The 23,720-nt window shown below is 39.7% G+C and overlaps 1 protein-coding gene across 1 annotated transcript in view; it reads left to right on the forward strand.

The window, feature by feature from the left end:
- Positions 1-3,214: 3,214 nt before the first annotated feature.
- The window catches only part of LOC114454148 (cadherin-10-like), a 44,570-nt gene continuing 24,064 nt past the window's right edge, over positions 3,215-23,720 (forward strand). The window contains exons 1-3 of the mRNA XM_028434384.1: positions 3,215-3,417; positions 12,453-12,789; positions 21,953-22,247. Of these exons, the coding sequence (XP_028290185.1) occupies positions 12,586-12,789; positions 21,953-22,247 (499 nt within the window). The 5' untranslated portion in view covers positions 3,215-3,417; positions 12,453-12,585. The remainder of the gene's footprint in view (positions 3,418-12,452; positions 12,790-21,952; positions 22,248-23,720) is intronic.

Genomic DNA, 23,720 nt, shown 5'->3' on the forward strand with positions numbered 1-23,720 from the left:
AAGTTTTTTATTATTTGACAAAAACTGAAATTGTTTAATTTAGTTTTCATACGCATAGATTTTTTTTTTTTTTAATTAGTCAGTTCCAGGCCCCCATTTACAAGTGAAAATACACAAAGTTTTGTTGCGTTTTGGTTCCGTTTACATGTCAACTGCGTTTTGGTGCTTGAAAACAGAACTTTTTAAAAACAAGCTCCTGGGTAGAAGTTTTTTTTTTTTTTTTTTTTTTTTTTTTTTTAAAGCTTGTGTGCCTCACTCTTTGGAATTTAACTGTACTTTTCCATCAAAATGTTGATTTATTTCACCATCACATAGATCAGTGGAGACGTATTTCATGCCTGCACCAGATTCTGACGACACTCACGTTGCTCAGAGCTTTAAATATTTGCCTGAACACGGGTTCTGGCTTAAATTCTCTATTTTCAATTTTGGACTCTGCTCAGACGCTGCATGCACGGTAATTAAACGGTCAGGTGATGCGTTTCGATTAGCGCGAGAAAGACGCACAAATGGATGCTAAGGAGGTGAATGGATGGCTGTCCCTCTGGTACATGAATAAATGATGTGAAGAAAAAAAAAAAATGCATAAATGTCTTGTTCTTGACTCGTCGTGGAGCTGTGTGCTGTCATGTAGAGAGCAGCTCTGAGTTGTGTGTGTTACAGCAGTGTTACAACATTCTTTACAGCAGAAGTAAACCCTACACTGTATGTTGCAAGCAATGGGAGGATGCTTTCCTCATAAGAGAACTGATAGGGACACATCAAGGCATATCACCTCTGGGGAAGACGAGCAGTTGACAGTCGAAACATGTCAGGAGATATCATTTCCTGAAAAACATTGTCTGAATAAACAAAACCTTAACATATATTTAAAAAAAAAGAAGGCATAATGAACTTACAATAATTAGAAGTAAACCCTACGTATCATGTAGCTGCTTGTCATATTGTTTGCAGAACAAGTGACTAATAAATAAAGCTGAGTTATTATATAATCTCGCCTTGGATCATTCCACACGTGCACGTGCGTACGGATGCGAATAGTGTTGGGGTTGAAATGGGTTTAGGCTTAAGGAGAGATCGAGCCATATTCGGGTCTAACTTTTTATGTCTGATTAAAGCTCTACGCTTACTTGGTATATTATTATTATTGGTATATATTTGTATATTATTATTATTATTACTATTAGAATTATTATTACTACTACTGTAATGTGTGTGTTTCTGATCCCTATTTTTAACAGCCTATTACTTAATTATACACTTATTTATTGTTTCTTTTGTCTTTGTTAACTTTTTTATTCTTTTATTTGTGATGTGATCTGTGGCTGTAACTAAAGCAATTTTCCCCTGGGATTAATAAAAAAATTCTGATTCTGATTCTGATTACTTGTGTTTGGAGGAAGTGTCTCTGCGTTTAACTGCCATAAATGTAATTTATGTTGTGATTTAATTTGTTTGTTCACACATATTGTTTAAGAGATTTGATTTCATGAGTATGGATTTAACTGTGTTGACTTTACTCGCACCTGTACCTGCACAGGGACACACAATGTAACACTCAGGAATGGAAATCAGGTTGAAAGGATGTCCCCGTGTTGTTTTGTTCGGCGGTGGTTTTCCTTCTGCCTTTTTGAACAAGTACAAGTTTAAAGTGTTTAAGTACCTGAAATACCTGGAACGTTACATCGTTTTTGTGCAATATTCTCTTGGTTTTATACAGCCAGCGATGTATGTGTGTTTTTTTTACATTTACGTCCATTCTATTATGTATATTTACTGTTTGTGACTTAAGTTAATTCAGCGTTATTCTGTGCAATAGTTTGACAGTGAATTTGCCGTTGGAGATACAGTAAGTGGATTGGTGAAGAACGTAATGAATTCGTCTGTGACGGCAACTTGGGTCCCGTGTATTTCCTGGAGGGAGCAACGCTGCGCATGCGCTTATTTTGGTTCGTTGCTAAATCACACCGCCATCTATTGGCCTGGCATGTTTACTACAACTGTTTTGATACTTTCCCCGTCTCATGTAAACGTTGCCATGTGAATGTGAAAACAAAAACAAAAAACAAAGCGAAACGTTATCGTAAACAGGGCCTTGTTATTGCCATTAAATAAAAAGTTCATTCTACAAATTTTTAGTCGACAAAATGAGCCGCACTCCAAACACACACCTTCCTCTCCTTAATCCCTCCGTCTTGTAACCGCGGCGAGGGAAGCCATTAGGAAGTGTGAAGACTTGGCTTGGAGTTGAAACAAAGCTACCTCGACGCTCGTTTGGATGTTAATTACTTTGGCCTGTTTGCATTTTTATTTATCTGCTGCGCGGGTGTTTGAGCCTGATAATCTATTCACACTGATATCAGGAGATAAAACTCGCGCTCGGACAGAAAAACTGCTGCCTTTTGAAAATTATTCATCGACGGAGCAGCTCCTCATGACACGCCGTGCGTTTCAAAGTCCTGTCCTCTGACCATTTATCTGCTCAAAGATCACGTTGGAGACGAATACCAGCAAATAAAAATGCACCACAACCATCTGTCATTGTTAAACACATCCACGATGTACGATTCGCCTGAACAGCACATATAGTATGGAGATGGATTGATATGCATCCAATACATGGAGCATGTAACCAGACCACCTGGTACATCCTGGTTGGTCAGCACACAGGAGGAGAGATGGTGACACACATGCACAAAGATGAAGCTGATTTACAAGTTATGGCCTTTTTCTCCTTCAAACTGCCGTCATTGGAGGAAGATTAGATGCAGCCGATTGCGTCACACATCAAACATGGAGAGACGTGTGTGTGTGTGTGCACGGAGGCTTCTAAATGCATTCACTGGGAGGCAGAAAGTGCATGTGTCTCAGTGAGTCCACCCTCTAACCTCCCCCGTCTTTATTTTACAGTCAGCTGACGCTCACTGGGATGTGAGGGCACTAAACCCCCCCACCACCACCCCACCCCTCCCTTTGCCTGCCTCTTTCTTTCTTTCTTCTCCTCTTTCTTCTCTTCTCTCTTTTCTTTATCAGTAACTTGTGAATGGCAGCCAATCAGAGGCTGAGTCGCCTCGGCTTCAGCCTCAGTGACATCCACCGCCAGAAGTGATGCACTGCTAGAAAAAGAGAGGGAGGGTAGGAACAGAGAGAGAGAGAGAGAGAGATGGTGGAAGGAAAGTGCAGGAAGGAGGGAATCGGAGAGAGAGGAAGGGAAGCAAGCAGGAGACACACGCACAGCCTCACCCTCTTCTCCTCCTCCTGCACACACACACACACACACACACACACTATCTCTCTCTCTCTCACTCTGATACACCAGCTGTGCTGTTGTCAGTCTTGGAATGTAAGCAGTGCCGTGAGGAGTCAGGATCTCCTGCGCCGAGCACTCACATGGATGCTAAGCTGTGAACACTAAAGGTAAGGGCTTTCTTTTTCTTCTCTAAAACCTTCTTAGTGCCTGAATTACTGCTGAGGCTGAGATTGTTGGAGATGATCTGACACGGCGAGAGGGATGGAGCTGCCAGGGAACTTCAGAGAGAAGGAAAAACTGACAAATCAACAGAGACGGAGAGGAAAATTGTAATAGTCTAGGTTATAGAATCTGTCAATTTCTCACATTCTCTTGGATGTGTGTGGGTGACAGATGTGCTGTTGGATAAGTGTGTATATATGCATGCTCTCTAGGTGGATGCTTGAAATCCTGTTTTGCACTTGTTCTAACTTTGCTGTCCTTCCAGATGTCTCAGTGCACGTACATTACCTACAGCACCTGTTCACATGTCTGAGCTGAAGAGTGTGTGTGTGTGCGTGTGTGTGTTGGACGCAGCCAGGCTGAATCATCCTGTTGGTGATTTGATGGAGAGCTGCTGTACCGTTCATATCACCGCTGCAGTGTTTGGATATACGCGTGTATCCTTCACAGTAGCAACTTAATCCAACTCTGACTCCCTCACACACACACACACACACACACACACACAATCTATGCACATGAACACACACACTTTCCAGTATTTCTCCTGCATGTGCATCCATTCATTAGCACTTGGCACCTGTTTGTGCGTTAACATGCTCGCTGTTTAGAGCAAATTGCCCAATGACGAGCTCTCGTAGATAACTGAGGTATGGCATGACCTTTCAGCGTTTGGAGAGGATGCACAAGGATGTACACATTCAGAAGAAATAACTGATTTTAATACAGCCTTTGTTAAAATGCCTTACAGCATAATGATAAGGAGAAATAAAGCACTTTGTAGCCCCTTTTTTAATGTCTGTACTCACTTTTCATGAATAACAAACCTGGTTTGGTCCAACCACACCCGCTGTTTCTCTCCCTCTCCACACAGAAGTGTGCAGTGTATCCCCTAAACTGCTTTGAGGATTTTTAAAACATGAGTAAAGCTCGCCCAGGTTTTTTTGCCAACGGCTGCAGCTGGTCATGGCGCCGCCACTGGTGAAGGACTAGGGCTCCACCAAGTGGAGGCTCACACCAGTGTGAGTTTGTATTTATGCCTCCTCCTGCCCTCTCTGCTCCATCAATAGCAGCCCAGCAATCAGTGGAGCCACTTAAAGTGCCAATCACGCAGTGAAATGTGTGCTTTGTGTTGGCTGAAAACACTGCATCCAAAGCAACCACCAATCACGGCGCGTGTGTCTGCGTGGCCACGGATGCAAGTTGGTTGACCTTTGCAACCTTTTCCTTTTCGTCTCTCCATCTTCATCCGCTCCACTGACCACACCTCTGTCAGCGGATTTCATTCAAATCAAGGGAGTCAGAGTCAAACTCAAGGGTTTAAATGCAGATATGGGGATATTTCATGTAACATGCACAGCATCTGTGCATTTCAGGCTGCACTCGTGTGTTCATTTTCAGGAAGAACAAGGCAGAAATACATGCAGGATTACATTTTGTGTCCTTGGAAAAGCAGCTTTCACAGAATCACTGCATGAATCCTGCACAAGGAGTTTTAATGAAGAGAAGCTTTGCACCATTTTAGGGAAGAAACTGACAACTCTCCAGTTAACATCCTGCCATTTATGAAGGATCATGGATTTATTATTCATGAGAGACCTCGTTCAGAGGTTTTCCGGCCTGAACACTGCTGCTTTTTGTGCATAATTGTTGTCCTAATAAAGTCAGGGAATCCACTAAAAAAGAGCTTAGTTGCAGAGCTTTGTGAAGTCATGTGCATATTTTTATTTTAGCTAATAAGCAAGGATGTGCTTTTTCTAGGAAGCACATCCTGATGAACCGATACTTTCTATCTGATCAGAGATTTTCCCGTTCAGCAAAACAAGAATGTATAATGTGCAGATTACAGAAGTGAAGCAGAGCCGAGTTCCAGCCGAGATTAGGGGGAAAAAACAGCCTTTGACAAGCCTTAAAAGCACAGATAAATTGTCTTCTCGCGTCCATGCACTCTCATTGCCAAGCCACATTAACTGTAGACTACATAATCTAATCATAAACAACTTTTTTAAGTGGCTGAATTAGTGATGGTAATGCAGAGTAGTCCATAGGCTTTGGCGCGGACTCAGCTCGTCCTTTAATGGAGTATTTGGAAGAATTGGCCGAACGCTCGATAAGCGCCAAGCATCAAAGATTAATATCCAGAATGCTATTAAAACTCAAGGACAGGCTGGGATGATAATTAGAAAATGCAATCACAACATCAGGCTGGATTAATTGTGAGGTTTCAACTACGGACGTGTCGCACTCTCGTCAGGGTATGAGAAGGAGAACAAGAAGAAGAACTTTTATATCATTTGTATCCAGCAGGCTAAAATACTAAACATTTGTTAAAATAAAAAAATAAAATAAAAACTGTGACAATGAACTAGTTTGTTGCCACCATTAAATAACCAATGTCAGATCTTCCAGAAGTTTTAATTTTAGCTAACATAGCATTAGCCTGAAGCAATTAAATATTCACAACCTTTTCTGATTGTTTAGTATTTTCATAAATCAATGACAACCAATAGTTTCCTTTCTCTGTACTGTAAAATATGTAAATTCAACACTTTTGGGCCCTCATTTCAACCCTTCCCCTTTATGACAACTGCCAGAGCCATTTCTAGTTTAGTGGAGGCCCTATGCAAGATGATGTCTGAGGGGGTCACAGGCTGTGTAGTTACAGATGTTCCTGATCTATTAGATCCGTGGTTCTCAAACTTTTTTCACCAAGTTCCACCTCAGAAAATACTAGAGTCTCCAAGTATCACCGTAATGACCAAGATTAAATAAAGTAGCGTAGCAGGCCTAAGTTTTTATTCACAACAAGTATATTTAATATTGTTGGCCAATGTAACATTACACAGTTTGAACATTGTGTATAAATATAAGAAAATAAAACATTGTATTTAAATAATATATCAATTGAAATTAATTTGGCGTATCACTAGATGAAGCCCGCGTACCACAGTTTGAGAATCAGTGCATTAGATGGTCCATGAACCGCTGAACAACTTGCACCTGTCAATCATTTTGGCTAATGTCATATCACGCTTTGGAGCCCTGCAATTTGAACTTAAGTATGTCTCAAAAATACTTAAACCTATCTTATTATCCCAATTTATTTTCAACCAAATTCGATTGCATTTTCAGTTTCATCAACTTTCCCAAAATCAATGTCATTACTGGCTTTAAACTTCATGAATTCATGCCAAACTTGCTTAGCATTAGCGTTAATTGAGTTAATTATTATTACCATAATTTTTTTACTGCAGACGTGTGACAAAAGCAAGTGCAGGAATTAAGCAAAATTAATTAAATTCAACTTTATTTATATGGCGTAAATTACTGTACAACAAAGTCATCTCAGTCCGCTTAAAATTCAAAGTACATCGTAAAAAACAAAGAAAATTACGTAACGCAAGTTTACATAATGCTGTAACGCAAGTTTTTATTACGCGAGATAACGTACCGCAAGATTACGTAGTGCAAGAATATGCAACGCGAGATCACGTAGTGCGAGATAACGTAATGCAAGTATTCGTAACGCAAGACATTGCAGGAGATTTGAGTTGCCCTTCTGTTTTTGCCTAGCTTGGTAAACATCACGCCAACGGTTTCACTGGGAAAATATGATGGAAATATGCGACCTTGTCCCAAAACATGCGAGTGAGCATATTTTTTTGCGTGATTATCGCCATTTACTTTTCAGAAGTTTTTTTTTTTAATTTGTGGGATTTTGTCGCATGAAATGCGTAATGTTTTTCTACAAAAGGAAGTTTATATTCTGTCATATTGTAATTTCAACTTTATTTTGCTTGGGAAAAAAAAAGGAAAAAAAAAAACAAAAATTACGATTTTGTTTCAGTAGGGAAAAGTTAATTTTGACCCTAAACTTTAATTTAACAATACAAGATTTGAAACACAAAAGTGTGCTAAAGCCCTGACATGGGACGTTTCAGGTGTGGCCGAATTTGGCCCACAGGCCCTTTTTGGGTGCAGGATTTGACCCCCCTTGTTATGCAAGAATATTTTGACTCAAACAAGAAGGGGCAGAATTTAACAATTTGCATAGAATATAAAGCTTCACTATGCGTCTGCTTTTTGGTAATTGGACCAGAAATAATGTGTAATGTTCTGCAGAAGTCTAAAAAAAAAAGCAACATGAATGACGGTTTTGTGGTCTGTCAAAATCCAAATGCTGTTAAAGATAAGAGTGATGAACATGGGAGGCACTAAGTCTTCATTTTCATAAACACGGTGCAGGAAAAACTTACTGGGAGAAAGAAACGTGTGCAGAAGGCTCTCTAACATTGGAATGGCAGCATGGAAAACTTAAGGCTTAGCTAAATAAGCCAACAAAGCAACAATAATACAGTGAAATCTCATTAGCCACATGTTTTCTTTCCCTTTGTGAGGATTACATTCATTTATTTTGCACTTCACTTCCAATCAGTACGAACATAATGCTAATTTGCTCATTGACAGAAGCAGAGTCTTTTGTAGCGTAGCTCCTTTTTAAAGAGAACAAAGCTGGGGAATTGTGGACCTCACATGTAGCTTCTTTAACACAGCGTTCCCCGGGGTGTTCATGTTAAAGCTCGACAGAATAACTTGTGTACTGCAGCTTTCTGTGCAAGAACTCAAGAAAATGTAGGGTGCATGTATTAGAATTAACATCCACAATATAATCCATGTGTAGTTTGGGCACTCGGCCTCCATGAGAAGTGGTCAGTAAACTCTCAAAAGACGACCTCGAGGTGCACGTTTTGGCTATTTGAGACATTTAACCAACTGTCTGTGTGGCTGCTGGCATTTCAGAGTGCATCGCATCATTAAACCAGGAATAAAAACTGATAAAATGGAGGCTGATCCAGTAGGAAGATGGGGAGGAGAGGGAAGCTCTGGATGACGTAGATAAAAGACACACTTCTCTTTGCAATGAAGGTGCACGTTTCTCGCCCCCTAACGGGGTGTGAAGCCGAGTACGGAAATAAAAGTGAATTTCCAAAGAGACTGTAGTGAGGTGGCGTCATACAGAAACCATATTAGGCCGCTCAGACGTGTTTTTCGGCTTTGAAGCACATCATCGGTGTTTGCATATCATCAGTAATGCAACTAATAATTAGTGAAGGGCTGCTCGGGCTCTTCTAATGCAGGCAGGGAGAGAGATGCAAGTAGGTTTGATTGGGAATTCCACTGGATTTACCAAATTAGAGTGATGAGCTTCCATGAAGTGCACTCATGCACTGATAGACTGGAGGAAGCTTGAAAAGAATGGAGGGAACTGAACTGATAGGACGTTAGGGTCAGGGACTGAACACAGACTGCATGTGGAATGAGCTGGAACATGGCCAGTCAGGAAGAGACGCAAGCTGACTTTCACTCTGGAATATTCCACACTTCTGTTGACTCAATTAGCACTGCATAGTTTTCATTGTGTGGGCAGTGGTGGCTTGATGGTTAATGAAGCAAGCTCATAATCGGAGGGTTGTCGGTTTGAATCCACTGTGGGCCTTGACTGTTGGATTTTGAGCAAGTCCCTTGACCCTAAATGCTTCCAGGACTGTCTTGAAAAAGAGATTCTATGGGTGTGTTCACACCTAGAGCTTCTAAAACGCACTAAGACGTGTTTGCTTGGATAGTGATCCTTGTTTGGGCGGCGTTGACAAAAGTCTAGAGCGGATCAAACAGGAACATTTTAGAGCTATTGTTTCTGCCAGTCTCAGAGAGTTTACAATCAAAATCTATAGCGATTAGGTGCGCTGTGAACACAACCGCGCTCTGTGCGAACTAAGAACAGGAAGTACCAGAAATGACAAGCCCACGGCAAAGAACAAACAAAGAAGTTAGAAGTTTCTGCACACTCGTAAGTGCTCGCTTTGACCCATAGATGAGAGCCTCTTCTTCAGGATTCTTTTCTCTGCTTAGAGAAGTCTCTACTCCAGTAATGGCGTCCTCAAGTGGTTAGCTCATGATACTGTACCAGAGGCTGTTTGAAGCAGATCAGAAGTTGTGCTCTGAACGCAAACCGAACCAGACCAAGGTAATAAATTGATCAGCTGTTCTCAAGTCCTGGACAAAAGCGGCGTGAATGCATCCTTATTCTTAATTATATTCTTCCATAAAGTAAGTCTTAAAGCAGTAGGCCTCAGAGATCAAATCCAAGATAATTTTTTCGTGTTTCGGTTCATTGACATTGTCGGAAAAGTTCCGTGCATTGCATTGTGGGACGTTGAGTCCTGTGGACAGATGCAAGTGTTTTTCCTTCATTCTTACTGTGATTCATTGTGTATCTTCTCCAGACAAGGAGGACAGTGATTGGCTGGACACCATTTTAACTTTAGTATGATGCCAGTATTCTCCGTGATATCACCTCACTACACCGGACACTACATTTTGGCCGCATTCAGATCTTTCATGTAAACCACAAAATAAACATTAACCATTGTTTTGCCATGACTTTCAGGCCATGAAAAAACCAGAAATGTGTTGGGAAGTCACTTTGGCAGAGAATCATGGTGATAATGAAGGAAAAACAGTTGTAAGCATCCATCACAAAACATTACCAAGTGTTTACAGTGGAGATCAAAACAAACCTTTGAGCAGCAATTTTAACCTTTGACATTTGAGTAAATGGTCATTGATTTATTGATCTATGAGGTCCGGTCTACACTGTCTTTATCGGAGTAAAATGCATCATCTCCAGCAACTTTAAGCAAAGGAAGTTTATGCGAAGGAGTTTGAAATCGTAGGCTGTAAGAACGATAGTCACATTCTTCGTAGAAGTTATGCTACTATAATAAAGTGTGTCATCCCATGACCCACCCAGACTTGGGTCTCCATTCTCCTGTTTAGTATTCTCCAAAATTCCGTTTTAGTGTAGCCATTTCTGTTTGACCAACTTTTCCTTATTACTGACAAACTAAATGTCACACAATCATGCCAGAAAGGATTAACTAAGGTAAAAAATGAATCCCCAAAAGTCGGAATGGTACGCTTAATTCGCAACAAGTCCATGTGTTTATCTCATTCAAACAATTGCTTCACATTTTGGCACCCGTTTAATGGAAAAATATGGTGAAAATGTGTGATATTCTGCTAAAATGTGTAGGTGGGGAATCTGTTTCATAGCTATTTCCATTTCAGGAAATTAATCCTGTAACTTCCGTCCGTTTTACGCAATCACAGAAAATCTGTGGCCATGCCTGACTTCCATCTCTTTGGCTTAGTAAGAAAGACCCTTTACTCCAAAATGCAGAGTATTTTGTAACTTTTCTTAATAAACATGACAGCTTTTAGGATAAAGGCTTGTTTTTACCTGAAATGGTGAAAGACAGATTATTTTTCTATTTATTGAAATGCATATCTGTATATTTTCTAGTGGTTTTAAAATGTCTCTTGCAACAACAATTATACAGGGTTTATATGTTTTCTTTTTTCATCTAATGATGAAATAAATTAAAATAATCCAAATTAGGTCAGACAAAGAAACAAATTAATGAATAAATACATTTAAAAAAACATGGATCACAAAGTACTTTAGGTCCAAATGTCTGACTGAATGCTTTTCTACTCTGTGTAACAGCTTTACTTGCACACAACCTACAATGTTGTGAATCCTGGAATCGTTGTGATGGTGTTTGGGAAAATGAATGTCTAACATTGATTGGAAACACTCGCTGGATCATTTGAGCGATTTGTCAACTGGTCTGACTTTGTCTTCGAAGCTTCAAACCAAGAAAAATAATAAAACACTCACTTTTATTTTATAATAAATCTGCAGTTTGACTCTCAGAAAATACATTTTCTTCCCCTAAAATAACCTTTTATTCCTTCTTTTAACTATTTCGCTGAAATCAGTAAATAATGTGGTTTTAAAAAGCTCCTATATTATTTTTTGCAATGGAAGGATCTTTTAGGTCCTGACGTTAAGAACCAAATGCTTGAATTTTTCTACTTCAGCCCACTTTGGTTTAGACTTATCTAATATTTCATAGAACCGTTTCTGGCTATTTGCAGCAGACTATACAATTGCATAAGGCCCTACACGCCACTGGGGGACCATGGAGGTGAACCCTAAGACTTTCCAGAAGAAAATGAAACATAATACAACTTCTTTATCCTTAGTATGTTTAAAATAAATGTAGGATTTAAGAAAAAAAGGAAGTTTAATCAGAATCTTTGGAGTGTTTTCTCATTTTCAACAATTACCAACAGAGGTGTAAAGAGTACTGATAGATTCTACTCAAGTAGAAGTACTGGTACTTGATTGAAATTATACTCAAGTACAAGTAAAAAGTATCTCAATTAAATAGTACTCAAAGTAAAAGTTACTAGTTACTTTCACCCCACACGTTTATTTTTGGTATTAAATCTTGCCACGGTTCCCTTGCGTACAGTAAACATCTCATGTATAAACTTATAAAGGAAGAGACCAAATCTTGCACAATTGGAACTTAATTTATTTTCCACAAAGGAATCTATATAAAATGAAAAGTTTTATCAAAAAAATGTTTTTCAAATAAAATATCACCAATAAATTCAATACAAAATAAATAAAAAAAAAATCTAAGTGTAGCTACATTTATTGATTTTATTACCATGCCAAATGGGCCTTGTAGGTAAAAACATAATAGATAGAAACCCCAACCTGAACCCAAGAAAGTGGCTGGGCGTTGATCAGAAATGAGTTTATGAAGAGACCATGAAATAATTCACTCAGTAGTGGTTTGGAGTACAAATTTAACTAATTACTGATTTTAAAACGTACCTAAGAACATTACAGTATATTAACGTGAGTACTTCACCTCTTCTTACCGGTATTTGACTTGAATGCTTGACATTTAATTTCAAAAAAAGAGCTTGTAATAACTGTAACCTGTTTCCATTGTAAACTGTACTTGTTGTTAGTGGTTTGTGGAGCATTTAATGGCGTATCTTACATAGTGTCTTAGTTCTGTTCTGGTGAACTTTCAACTGACTTCTCTTCTCTTTGCAGGAATCTTGAAGGACATCAGTGAACGGAGTACAATGTCTGGTCGGATCATTCTACATTCCAGTGCTCACCTGCTCTCCAGCTTATCACCCTAATCCCAAACTTATCGTGGACATTCCCCAGCAGTGCAGACACCATGATACCCTGTCAGCTCCTGCTCATCCTGACCGTCCTGTGGCCCAGCACGGCCCTTCCTTTCATGCCTGGGAATATTGGGAATCTGTTTGGGGCTTCGGAGAGCGACGGGAAGCTTCTGCAGCGTTCCAAACGAGGATGGATGTGGAATCAATTCTTTCTGCTGGAGGAGTACACGGGCAACGACCATCAATACGTCGGCAAGGTAGTGCATCCCATCACTTGATCTGCGGGGCTGATTGTTGATGGTTTAGCTCGCTCGCGGAAACGCTTGATGTAATTGGCTGAAGATGAATGGAAACGCCACAAACTGGGCACTCACACACACAGTTAACTGAATCCACACTAACGTGCTTACTGCTCACATAAACACACTAAATGCAAAAAGGAAAAACTCTTATCATTGTGTGAAATGAAGAGAATATCAAAGGAATGTCACAAATCCTTTCATGAAATGAACTCTGCTCCGCTCCCAGCAGGAAGTGTTTGTCACATCTGTCAGGAAAGCATCAAAATCCATCCTTGATTCTGTCAGAAAGTCTAATATTGCACTTTAAAAAGCCCATTTCCTCTCGCTTCGACGTGACGACTGATGGCACACGCCAACAGTGACACCTACTGCTCAGTACTGGGAGCTCCTCCACGTTCCCACAGACAAAGTGCCATTTGTATGTATCTGTGGGCACATTTCCCCAAGTCTGGCTGGAAGCTTAACACAGACTTCAATTTCACGCATGGTTTGAGGAACACAAACAGGCAGTAAAGGTAGTTTTTTTGATAATCAATATCGAGTCAAAGCCGTCTCAAAAACAGACATTGGAAAGCGCTGATTCCAGGAAACACACACACACACACACACAGAAACACACTTCTCACTCTATATTTTTCCACCCCAAAGTGTTTTGGGACAATATCGCTCCTCCCCACCCATCCAGATCAGAGAGGTTGCTGTCGGCTCCCTTTGGCGCGCGCCGTAAAGACAGGTGTGATGGGAAAACGCTACAGTTATCAACTCCAGGGAGGAAAATGAGGTGACTGTCGACAGCCAATTTTCTCTGAGGAGGCTGGCTTTCATCACACACCTCATTCTCTGGAGTAAACAAGTGTGTGGTGAGAGGCTGTGTGTGTGTGCGCGCGCTGGTGATGACAACTTCCTTTTGCAGAAACCATCATGATGATGGGGCGACGAGAGGCAGAAAGTGAAAAATAAAACAAGTGAAAAAAAAAAAAAAGGAAAAAAGTCATTCAATGGAGATGAAACTTAACGGGTTATTAAATTTCAGAAAAGGTGGAATTTAACTTGTGTTTGTGTCGTCAAGTCAAACTGGGAAACAGGTCGTCTGTGGATAGGCCTGATTGGGATACCATGAAAAGAGAAAGAAAGAAAGAGAACGTTGATAACGTTATAAATCATAATGATGGATTTAAACGGTCGTTTTCTATATTTAGTTGTAGATTCTTTAGTTTCAGTGTCAGCTTGAAGTCTTGAACAGTTTTATTCACTGAAGATGCTTTGCCAGGCTCCTTTTGCATTCAGTTTTATATTTTATAAGTGGAATGCATGTTCACTTTGTCTGGATGGCTTAAAGCTGCTGGAGACATCATTTTTCATCAGATAAAGACCGCATAGATCAATAACTCAAAGATAAGTTGCCACTTTAAAGTTTGTTTTGATCTCCACAGCAAATACTCTAACAGTTGAAAAAAAAGTGTCCTGCATTGCATTGCGGGATGAGAAGTCCTGTAGATCAAGTACCTCCTTTCTCTTATTTCTGAATCCAATTACAACATTTTGCTGAGACAGCTATTTAAAAACAACTACAGAGCATAATGATGGAATAAGTGAGTGATAACATACATTTTAAAGAAACCTATTCTGTAAATAAGTGGAAAGAAAGTCTTTAGTGCACTGGTTCCCACCTTTTTTGGATCGTGACCCCATTTTGATGAAGATTTTCTGATGACCGCAAAGACAATTCTTTGATCCTGTTAGAGCTCAGGTATCTCACGAAGTGAAAGTACAGAAATACAGTTGGCTCTTTTTAAAAAAACAATAATTTAAAATCAGGTGACCCCATATGGGGTCCCGACCCCAAGGTTGAAAAACAGATTTGGTGGCTCCCGAATATATTTATTTCTATAGTTTTTATCATTTCTAGTCATATCACGCCTGGGGTGGGACCAAGACTGACACTTTATTTGTTACCCTGTACCCCTAGAGGTACACCTACCCCCATTTGAGAAACACTGCCGTAGACGGATGCATAGAAGTTTTTTTCCTTCATTATTACTGTGATTTCTTGTGTTTCTTGTCAAAAAAAAAAAAAAAAAAGGACAGTGATTGGCTGGACTCTATTTTTGTTCTTGTTTCTTCCTGGAGTTCTATGTGATATCACCTCACTATTTCATTTTGGCTGTATCTTGGATCTTTTTTGTTTATTGGCTCCAAAAGATGTGCCACAATTTTCAGTCGCTGAAAACACCAGAAATGTGATGAAAAGTGACTTTGGCAGAGTTTTTGGGGCAAATACACGAAATCACAGTAAAAATGAAGTAAAATCACTGCACACAATGCAATGCTAGACACTATTCTGATAATATGTTTGCAGTGGTGATTAACAAACTTTTTTTTTTTTTTTTACCAAATCCTCGGTTTACTGATCATCAATGAGGCCTACACTGTTTCTTTATCTGATAAAAAATGTTCAGCTTTAACATTTACTCCACATGAGCTCTTAAGAGTTACACTTGACTCCTACGCCCAATCCCCAGCACAGCAAGGTCAACAGAAGGTTGAGTACAGAGGAACTAAAGAGGAAACACTTCCACCTGGAGCCGTAGTTAAAAGCCAGATTTGAAAAGAGCATCGAGGGTCAACAGCGTCAAGAGGAAAAACCGCCTCGCCGTTAGTTTAACTAAAATACCAGATAAACATGATGGCCGAGACTGATAAGATGACTAAAGGGAGCTTAAAATCATTTTGAGGACGCCAATGGAGTGATCATAAAACCAATAACGTGAGCTGCCAAATTCAGAAGTGATCAAAGGATTTCTTTTTATGAAGGCAAAACTATCACAGATCACCATCGCTACTTCCTGGTTACGGGTGCAACTTCCTGAATTACACAAATACTGAATACATAAATACAAAGGCTTCGTCAGGGTTTGACTTTTTAATCATTGCACACATAATTGCATGCTGTGTACACACCTACTTTTACTCTTTCACAGTAAGAGCCCAGGTTATAGAAAAATGTTTTGGTCCAAGTACCCCCCACCTTTTTCTTGTTTCTGAATCCAAGTCTCCCCTTTAGTCCGACGACAACATTTTGCTTAGAATACTATGAAAACCTGATAACACACCTTTTAAAGAGTTTAACTTTGTAAATAAATGGAATGAAACAGTGTTTAGTGCCTCCTGAATAGACATCTCCCACCTGTGTGGAACCAAGACTATTAATGCTTTCATTTGTTAATATTCCACTTTCTCTCTCTCTCTCTCAAGTACCCCTTGTTGTGCCATTGTGTACCCCTATGGGTACACATAACCCCATTTGAGAAACACAGCTTTACACTAGAGTTGAACAGGTAACGTTTAAATCAACTTGAGTCCTATTTTATTTAAATTAAAGATGCATGAATGTCCATTAATTATTTTTATGAAAGGATAACCCAGTTATGAACAGGAAGTTGTGCCCATATCTGCCCACTGGAGGATTTAGTGGATGAAACAAGTTTTAATTCCTTCAAAAGTCCCCTGTGGTCATCAAAGAGGATGTTAAGTCAAAATGCCAAAATGAAAAAGTAGTGAGTGAATGTGACAGAAACCAAGGGCTTCATTGTTAACAACAGCATTTAAATTCCTTTGCAAATCTGGAAGTGTTGTGTTTTTTTTTACAGCATGCTGTATTGAGGCGTTAAAAAAGCCTAAATCTCATTTGAACCGACTTCCACGGGGCCGTTAATGAGTGGGTGCGTGCGCAGCTGTGGTGCCCTACTTCTTAAGCCGAGCTGTGAAGTGTCGAACACTTGCAACGCTGAGCAATACAAGCCCAAACTTTGGATTGTGCTGCATTAGCGCTGATGTTTGAAGTCGGCTAAAGCTTATTAGACGATTTCTGTTGTCTTGCAGCTTGTAAACAAACATGTTCCCCTAAAGGGAACCACTGGAGGTGAATTACTTGCTAATATTCTGACATATCCTGAGGATTCTGTTAAATATTTCCCACAGTGAAGAAACCAAAACCATAAGCAGCACCTTTAACGTGCTCATTGTGTAGGATAGTGCAGTACTTCAGTAGCAAAGTGTTTCTTTGCTAGAAGACAGCTGAAGCGAGGTGGGAGAGTAATTATTCTGTAACCGTTGTGTGCTCTTTTTTTTTTTTTTTTTTTTGCTATCTCCTCCTTGCAGCACAGAGCAATGCTTAGCAGAGACCTGACAAGAATTGCCAATGATTTTTGCTGCTTTTTTCTGACAATTCCTCAGTGTTTGTGCAAGGCAATTTCACTCATCAAGGCTCTCCTCTGTGCTTGCGTTGTAAGGCCTTGAAAAGGCTGTGTTTGTGCTCGAGGCCTTGAAAGGAGAGCCAGTGAGTCCGTGCAAACAACGAGCGCGGCCGTGCTAACATTTGATTTGGTTCGGGGTTTTTGTGGTGAAACACTGCGCCGCATGCTCTCCAGAGCATCGACATCGACGCGAGGCTTCGCTCTGGCACATGTCGTTAAAAGTCCTTTGGCTTGTTTTTCCTGCACTTTTGGGGTAAACACATAATAATGGAGCATCTCTGGGACATCCTAGTAGGAAATCAAATGGTAAACCTAAGGGGGAGGTTCCTGGCACCAAGGCTCGCTGACATAGATTGACACAGATGAAGAGGACCTCGATTATTTTTAGATGACATGATGGAATTGTGCACCGGCGCTGAACCCCTCGTTATTTGCTGTAGCACTCCGACAGAAATCCATACAGTCCTTGGAGGAGAATGTTATCCACCCATATGATTAGCAAGGCAGACTGAGGGGAAATATATGAGGGACGTAAAAAGCCTATTATCTTGTTGACAGCATGGCTGCATTGTTATACACTCCTTTGATGTTGTTGTTGGCTTTTTTTTTCAATAAAAACTGAGTTATGCTGTAAAAATCAGATGCTAACTTTAAACAGGCGCCTAATTATTGCAGCATTAGCACAGAAGCAGAGTTGAACATCCATCCTGAGATGTGTGCTTGTGTCGTAGAGTTCAGGAAGCAACGCCTGCCACAGCTCACAGCCACTTTTAAAGCTGAGAGAGGATGACTGGAGGATTATTCACTCCTGATATAAGCTTTTAAAGAGAATAATGGCGCGCGGCTCTGATGCGAACGCAATAAATTCATACAAACACTCCGCCGCTTGCCAACATCAGCCCGTCACTCACAGCCAATAGCCGGAGCTGCCTTCACATCCACGACTCGTCTTAAATCCTTGGTTCAGTGGCCTGCAGCTCAGAGGAGAATTCATCCCCGCAAACAATGAATCGACTGTCTCTCGGCACAAAATGTGAAAAACTCGAGCTGAGTGATCGTCCTCCCTAATAGACTTTGGATAATGGAGTTCATCTGCATAAAAATATTATTTCCAAACGCGGCGCCTGACGAAGACGACGACTCCCTACATTGTTCTTTTGAACTTGATGGCGTCTTGTTTTCACACGCGCCTCTCTTTCTTTTTCCGTGCGTTCTGCCTGAGAATAGCTTCTGCATCCCATTTCTGATTCCCATCCAAAGTTGTTCTGTTGACATCATTCCTTCCAACTGCAGGGGGAAAAAATAATTAGTTTCCTCACAGCGTGCGGACATTAATATTAATAAGATACCTGCGTTCACTTTGTCCCCAACTACTTGTCATTTAGAATGTGAACCCTAGAGATGGAGCTCTATATATATCAGCTGACAGATCCCGTCCTGTAATGAGCTTGAATCAAGTGTCACCATTGCTCATCACATGGCACTCAGTGAGCTGCCAAGGTGATGGATCGGTCATAGGTGACTAATTTTAGCAGTTGTTGCCGTGGGTACGTCTTTGGATCCAACACGTTTTGGAAGACAAAGGCTTATTTGAAGTGGACAAATAGAGAAAGTAACACGTTTTAATGTCCATCAATTCCTGGACTTTTAACAGATATATCTACACTAAACAACCAACAATGTTGACCTCTACAATGCCATTCTGCCTAGAAACACATTTCCAATTAATGTCTAAGGCAGGCATAAGAAACAGGGGGTCCATGGCCCACATGCGACCCTTGGTCTCACTTTGTGCAGCCCCCAAAGTAAATGTACGAAATTACTGCAAAAATAAACAAATTGACAGAAGAAATGAAGAAAATGATTGTATAGGGCATTGCAAAGTACATACAAATACACAAAAGGACAAAGCACATACACAAAAACACAAGACAACAACAGAAATACGGAAACAACAAATAAATGTACAAAAAATGTGGAAAATACTTAAAGACAAAAAAAAAAAAGGAAAGACGAGAGACAAATATATAAGACAGCAAGAAATACATAAGACTCCAAAGACACATAAAAACAACAAATCAAAAATCATAATTTCGAAGAAATGTACGCAAAAAAAAAAAAAAAATGTGCAAAACTGACAAAAAACGATACAACAAAATCACATGTACGACACCAAGAATACACAAAAATAAGAAAATTATACAAAAAGGCAGAAAGAACCATATGAAATGTCTGAACAACAAAAATGCAAAAATTAAAAAAAAAATAGCAAAAAAGAGAGCAAAAGCAAACAAAAACAAATTGACCAATACAAAAAAGCTAAATATATAAAAAGACTCCAAAATCACATCAAGAAAAACATACAAAATGAGAGAAAAATAACAATAAAAACACATTAAACTTTCAGTTTCTTTCTGTATTAATGCTCAGATTTGCTCTATCAATGCTCTAGATTATGACATGTTTGATGTAAATAAATGTTGATACATGGTTCCTTCAGCCATTTTCAATAGGTAGAATTATCATTGATTTCTCTTCAAAACTTCTGTTGAAGATATTGTAAACTCTCCTCAATTAAAAAAATAGCTATTATGTTTGTTTTGGATATCAAAAGTAATGATTTGATAAGGCAGAATTACAAAATCAATATCTTGACCTTTCCCTTTGTCTAGTCCAAATGACATTTATGATGTCTGTGATGGGAAAAGTAATGTCATTTCACTTTGACATATTTCTAACTCTTAAGTTGACCAGTTGTAATGATATAAACTCTCCTATACATTTCACCCATGGGGTCAATCTGACCTCAGGAATATTTGCCTCCAGAAAATGGTTTGCAGAAAATTTTTGCGTTGTTCATTTGTTGAATAAAAAAATAACCCTTTGATGATGAAACCTTGTCCTGTTCTATAGCGCCACCATCAGCACAAACTTTCAAACTAAAATTTACTTAAATAGTTTTCATCTAAATCTGTGTGCACAGAATAAGTCATATTGATTTATGTTGGTGACCCCCCTTTCTTCTCATAGACATACTTATTTATTTTTATGTCTTTTTTTGTAACATATTTGGGATTATTCACTACAAAGTGAGTAGATTGCAATACACACCGGATGTAAGGTTACACATGGGCCACACACAGATTTACACAGCTGAAACAGCACCAACGCGTGCAATATGCATTCAGCACATTGAGAAAAGTGTAACCCTCAAATTAGTAAAAGTCATGAAATATAAAGCAAAAAAATATAAAGTCAACGTTCATGAAACACTGCTCAGAAATGTGATGGAAAAGTGATTTCTCAGTGGCTTTGCACTGTTGCCATTCTGCGTTCACATGTTACAGCGTCTATACACCCAGACGAAGTGTGAAGTCAGATAAGCAACAGAAAGCCTCCACTGGCCGCTCTGTAGCTTGAAAAGAAGATTGCATAAAGTTAAATATATCGAGTGGCAGCAGGCTGGGATTTGATGGTGGTGCGAAGCCAACGTTGATCACACCTCAGCACACTGATGAGCTGTGATATCGCTCTTCTCTTTTTTTTTTGTTTTTTGTTTGGATAAGCAGACAGCCTCTAAGGCAGGAGTTAAAGGAGCTCTGAACGTGACTGATCTTTATTTTTAGTTTCTATTTTATTACTAATAATACAGCCGTTTTTAGAGCAGACTGTTCAAAGTTGATGATAATAAGCAGAGTCTTGCTGCAGTGCACTGACATTAGACCTTGTGCATGCTCAATTTGTCAAAATTAAAATCCTATGAACTGTTAGTTCCTATTTTAGAGTCCCGTGTAAATGTTTTGTTTCATTAGTGAATTTCACATACAGTGAAGTAATAATAACGTGGATATTCTGCAGCGGAAACGCACAAAACAAGGCCTTAATTAAAGTTAATAAGAAACGTATGACTATTTCTATCAAGTCAAACACTAAACCCGAGGTGTAGATAATACACAAATTTGTTTAACTCTTGAAGCCCTATTAAGGAAAAAAGCGCCAATTTCAAAATAAAAGGTAATAATTGAAATGACTGATGTTTAGGGTCAAGACAAAACACCAAAGACCACAGAAAGACAATGAAAAAACACAAATTGATGACAAAAATACACATATTGTCTCTAAAAATACACAAAATAAAATAAAATCACTTGAAAAATCAGCAAAAATTACCAGAAGAGAACACACGAAATGACAGAAAAATGCACAAAATGATTTCAGGCACAAAAAAGAGCAACAAAAAGCACCAAATGACATATAAACAAAATTAGAGGGTAGAAATTACAAATATTGACTCCAAAACGCACAAAATGACAATAGAAATACCCAAGATGGCTCCCAAAACAACAACAATTACACACAAAATCAACAAAAACACTTTGTACAGTCTCATTCAATGCACTGTTGGGTGCTAAACATGTCATGCATTTGGAAAAAAGGTGCATCTCGGAGGATTTTTTAGAAGCTGAGCGAGAGAGAAACAGAATAAGGAGAGAGAGTGAAAATTGGCAGCAGGGGCTTAAACAACGAAATTGCAGAGAAGCAGGGCGATTAAGTTCAATTACTCTTTGAGGATGGGTTTGAAATCCTTGCGTAAAACCCCTCAATTAATACTAAAACAGGGCTGATGCTGTCAATAGGTCAACAGAAGGAAAAAGGCTTTCTCTTTGTTTGATGTGATAAAATGCAGGTTTTTAGAGCTTCTTTAAACAAATTTAACATCTAAGCACTTAAGCCATGCATTGACCGTTAACGTCTTTAAGAAAGTCATTGAAATGTAATACTGTTTGCTTGTCTAGAAAGTAATGACATCTCTATGAATATTAAAGTTGGTGTCCAATGGTAAACACTGTGTAATGTTTCAGCTTCACTCCAACATGGACAAAGACGACGGTACGGTGAAGTACGTTCTGACCGGAGAAGGGGCCGGAACCTTGTTCCTGATCGATGAAAAGTCTGGGGACATTCACGCCACCAAGAGGCTGGACAGAGAAGAACAGGCCATGTACACGCTACATGCCAAAGTGTTGAACCGGTTCACCAACGAGGAACTGGAGCCCGACACCGAGTTCAACATCAAAATTCACGACATCAACGACAACCCGCCGAAATTCTCAAAGGAGGTTTTCTTCGCCAGCGTGCCAGAAATGTCTGAAGTCGGTAAGGTTTGCTTGACAATTGTTAATCTTTCTCAAACCTTACACTATCTCCAGAATTGATGTGCTCTCAGGTTTCATCTTTAAAGGGTACCTGAAGTGGATTTTAATTTCAAATTCAAACATGATACTGGAGGTTTTGTTGGGTTTTTCTTTTAAAAGTCATTTTGGAGCAGCCAAGAATTAATCAACTCATGTGCCATGTTACATGTCAGATTTGTATGTGGTGTTGGGACATATTCCGTTCCCCCACAAAATGGTGGTTCTGGTCATTTAGGCGGAGCCACCATCAGCCGCCCGCCCCATTGGCTGATGGTGGCTAACACAAAGTGGCTAAAGTTCATGAGTAAATTCAGCCTTTAACCATCGAAACAACTGGAACCAGCATTTTTTTTGGGCTACAGAATACGCCACAACACCCAATACGACTAAGCACTAGACTAGCGGAAAAAAAAAATATTTGCCCCGCCCCCTGCAGGGCAAATGACCGGGACCTTTAAACCCAAATAATAAAGCTCATGATAACATCATTTTACAACAGTGGGGCTTACAAGCTTCGGCCCACGGAGAGCGACTGTCATTTTGAAGTCCATCAAATGGACATGAAGTATAACAAAACAAGAGAACAACAAAAACATTAGGCTTCATGGTCACTAATAATAAAACACCACGCGTTCAAAGCAGTTCAGCACCATGGATAGCGAGCGCTTTATTTTGACACACTTTAACCATTTCAACTCAGAGCCTGAATCATTAACTATAAAGTTTAGTAAAACTGACACAGCGGCCCACATGTTCACAAACACTATTTCATTATGAAGTACTATAGACCTACTCACCACTATTTGAAGGGCATACGACAAGCCTTGCGCTCCGTGAACTCGTCCACGATGCTCTGTATGTTTATTTCCTTTGCTCTCTCATTCTCTATGGACAACATGGCAAGTCCACTCAGTCTCTCCTGTCCCACTGTGCTCCTCAACTGGTTTTTAATGAGTTTTAACTTGGAGAATGAGCGGGGCAACCTATAGACCCGTTTCAATGTGGACAAACATGAGACACGTGACTGACGTGCGCGCATATACAGAAAAACCCAGTATATATACAAAAAAAAACCGAAAAGCATTAGGTCTCTAGATGCCTACAACTACTTGTTATAGGCAGGTAGGCGGGCTGCTGTACTCCTGTTAACAAAGGTTTCCGTGTATTTCTGTGTATTCTGATCAGTTTCAACTGATAAGTTTCCATCTCTACATTAGGTCTCCTCACTGTCTTACAGTAGTGATTACGTTGACAAGATAGCTTCTGTTGTTTTGCACCGAGCATGCACCTAATTTAGTATGCATACGTCACATGAAGTGGGTCTCTATAAATCTGCATGATGGGTGGTGTTAAACAGACTATGCCTATACTTATACCAGCTCCTCTGAGCCGTGGTAGAGGCCCGGCTCCCTTAAGTGCTAGCTTCTATCCGGAC

Source organism: Gouania willdenowi, chromosome 20, assembly GCF_900634775.1.
Source record: "Gouania willdenowi chromosome 20, fGouWil2.1, whole genome shotgun sequence".
NCBI classification, from domain to species: domain Eukaryota; kingdom Metazoa; phylum Chordata; class Actinopteri; order Blenniiformes; family Gobiesocidae; genus Gouania; species Gouania willdenowi.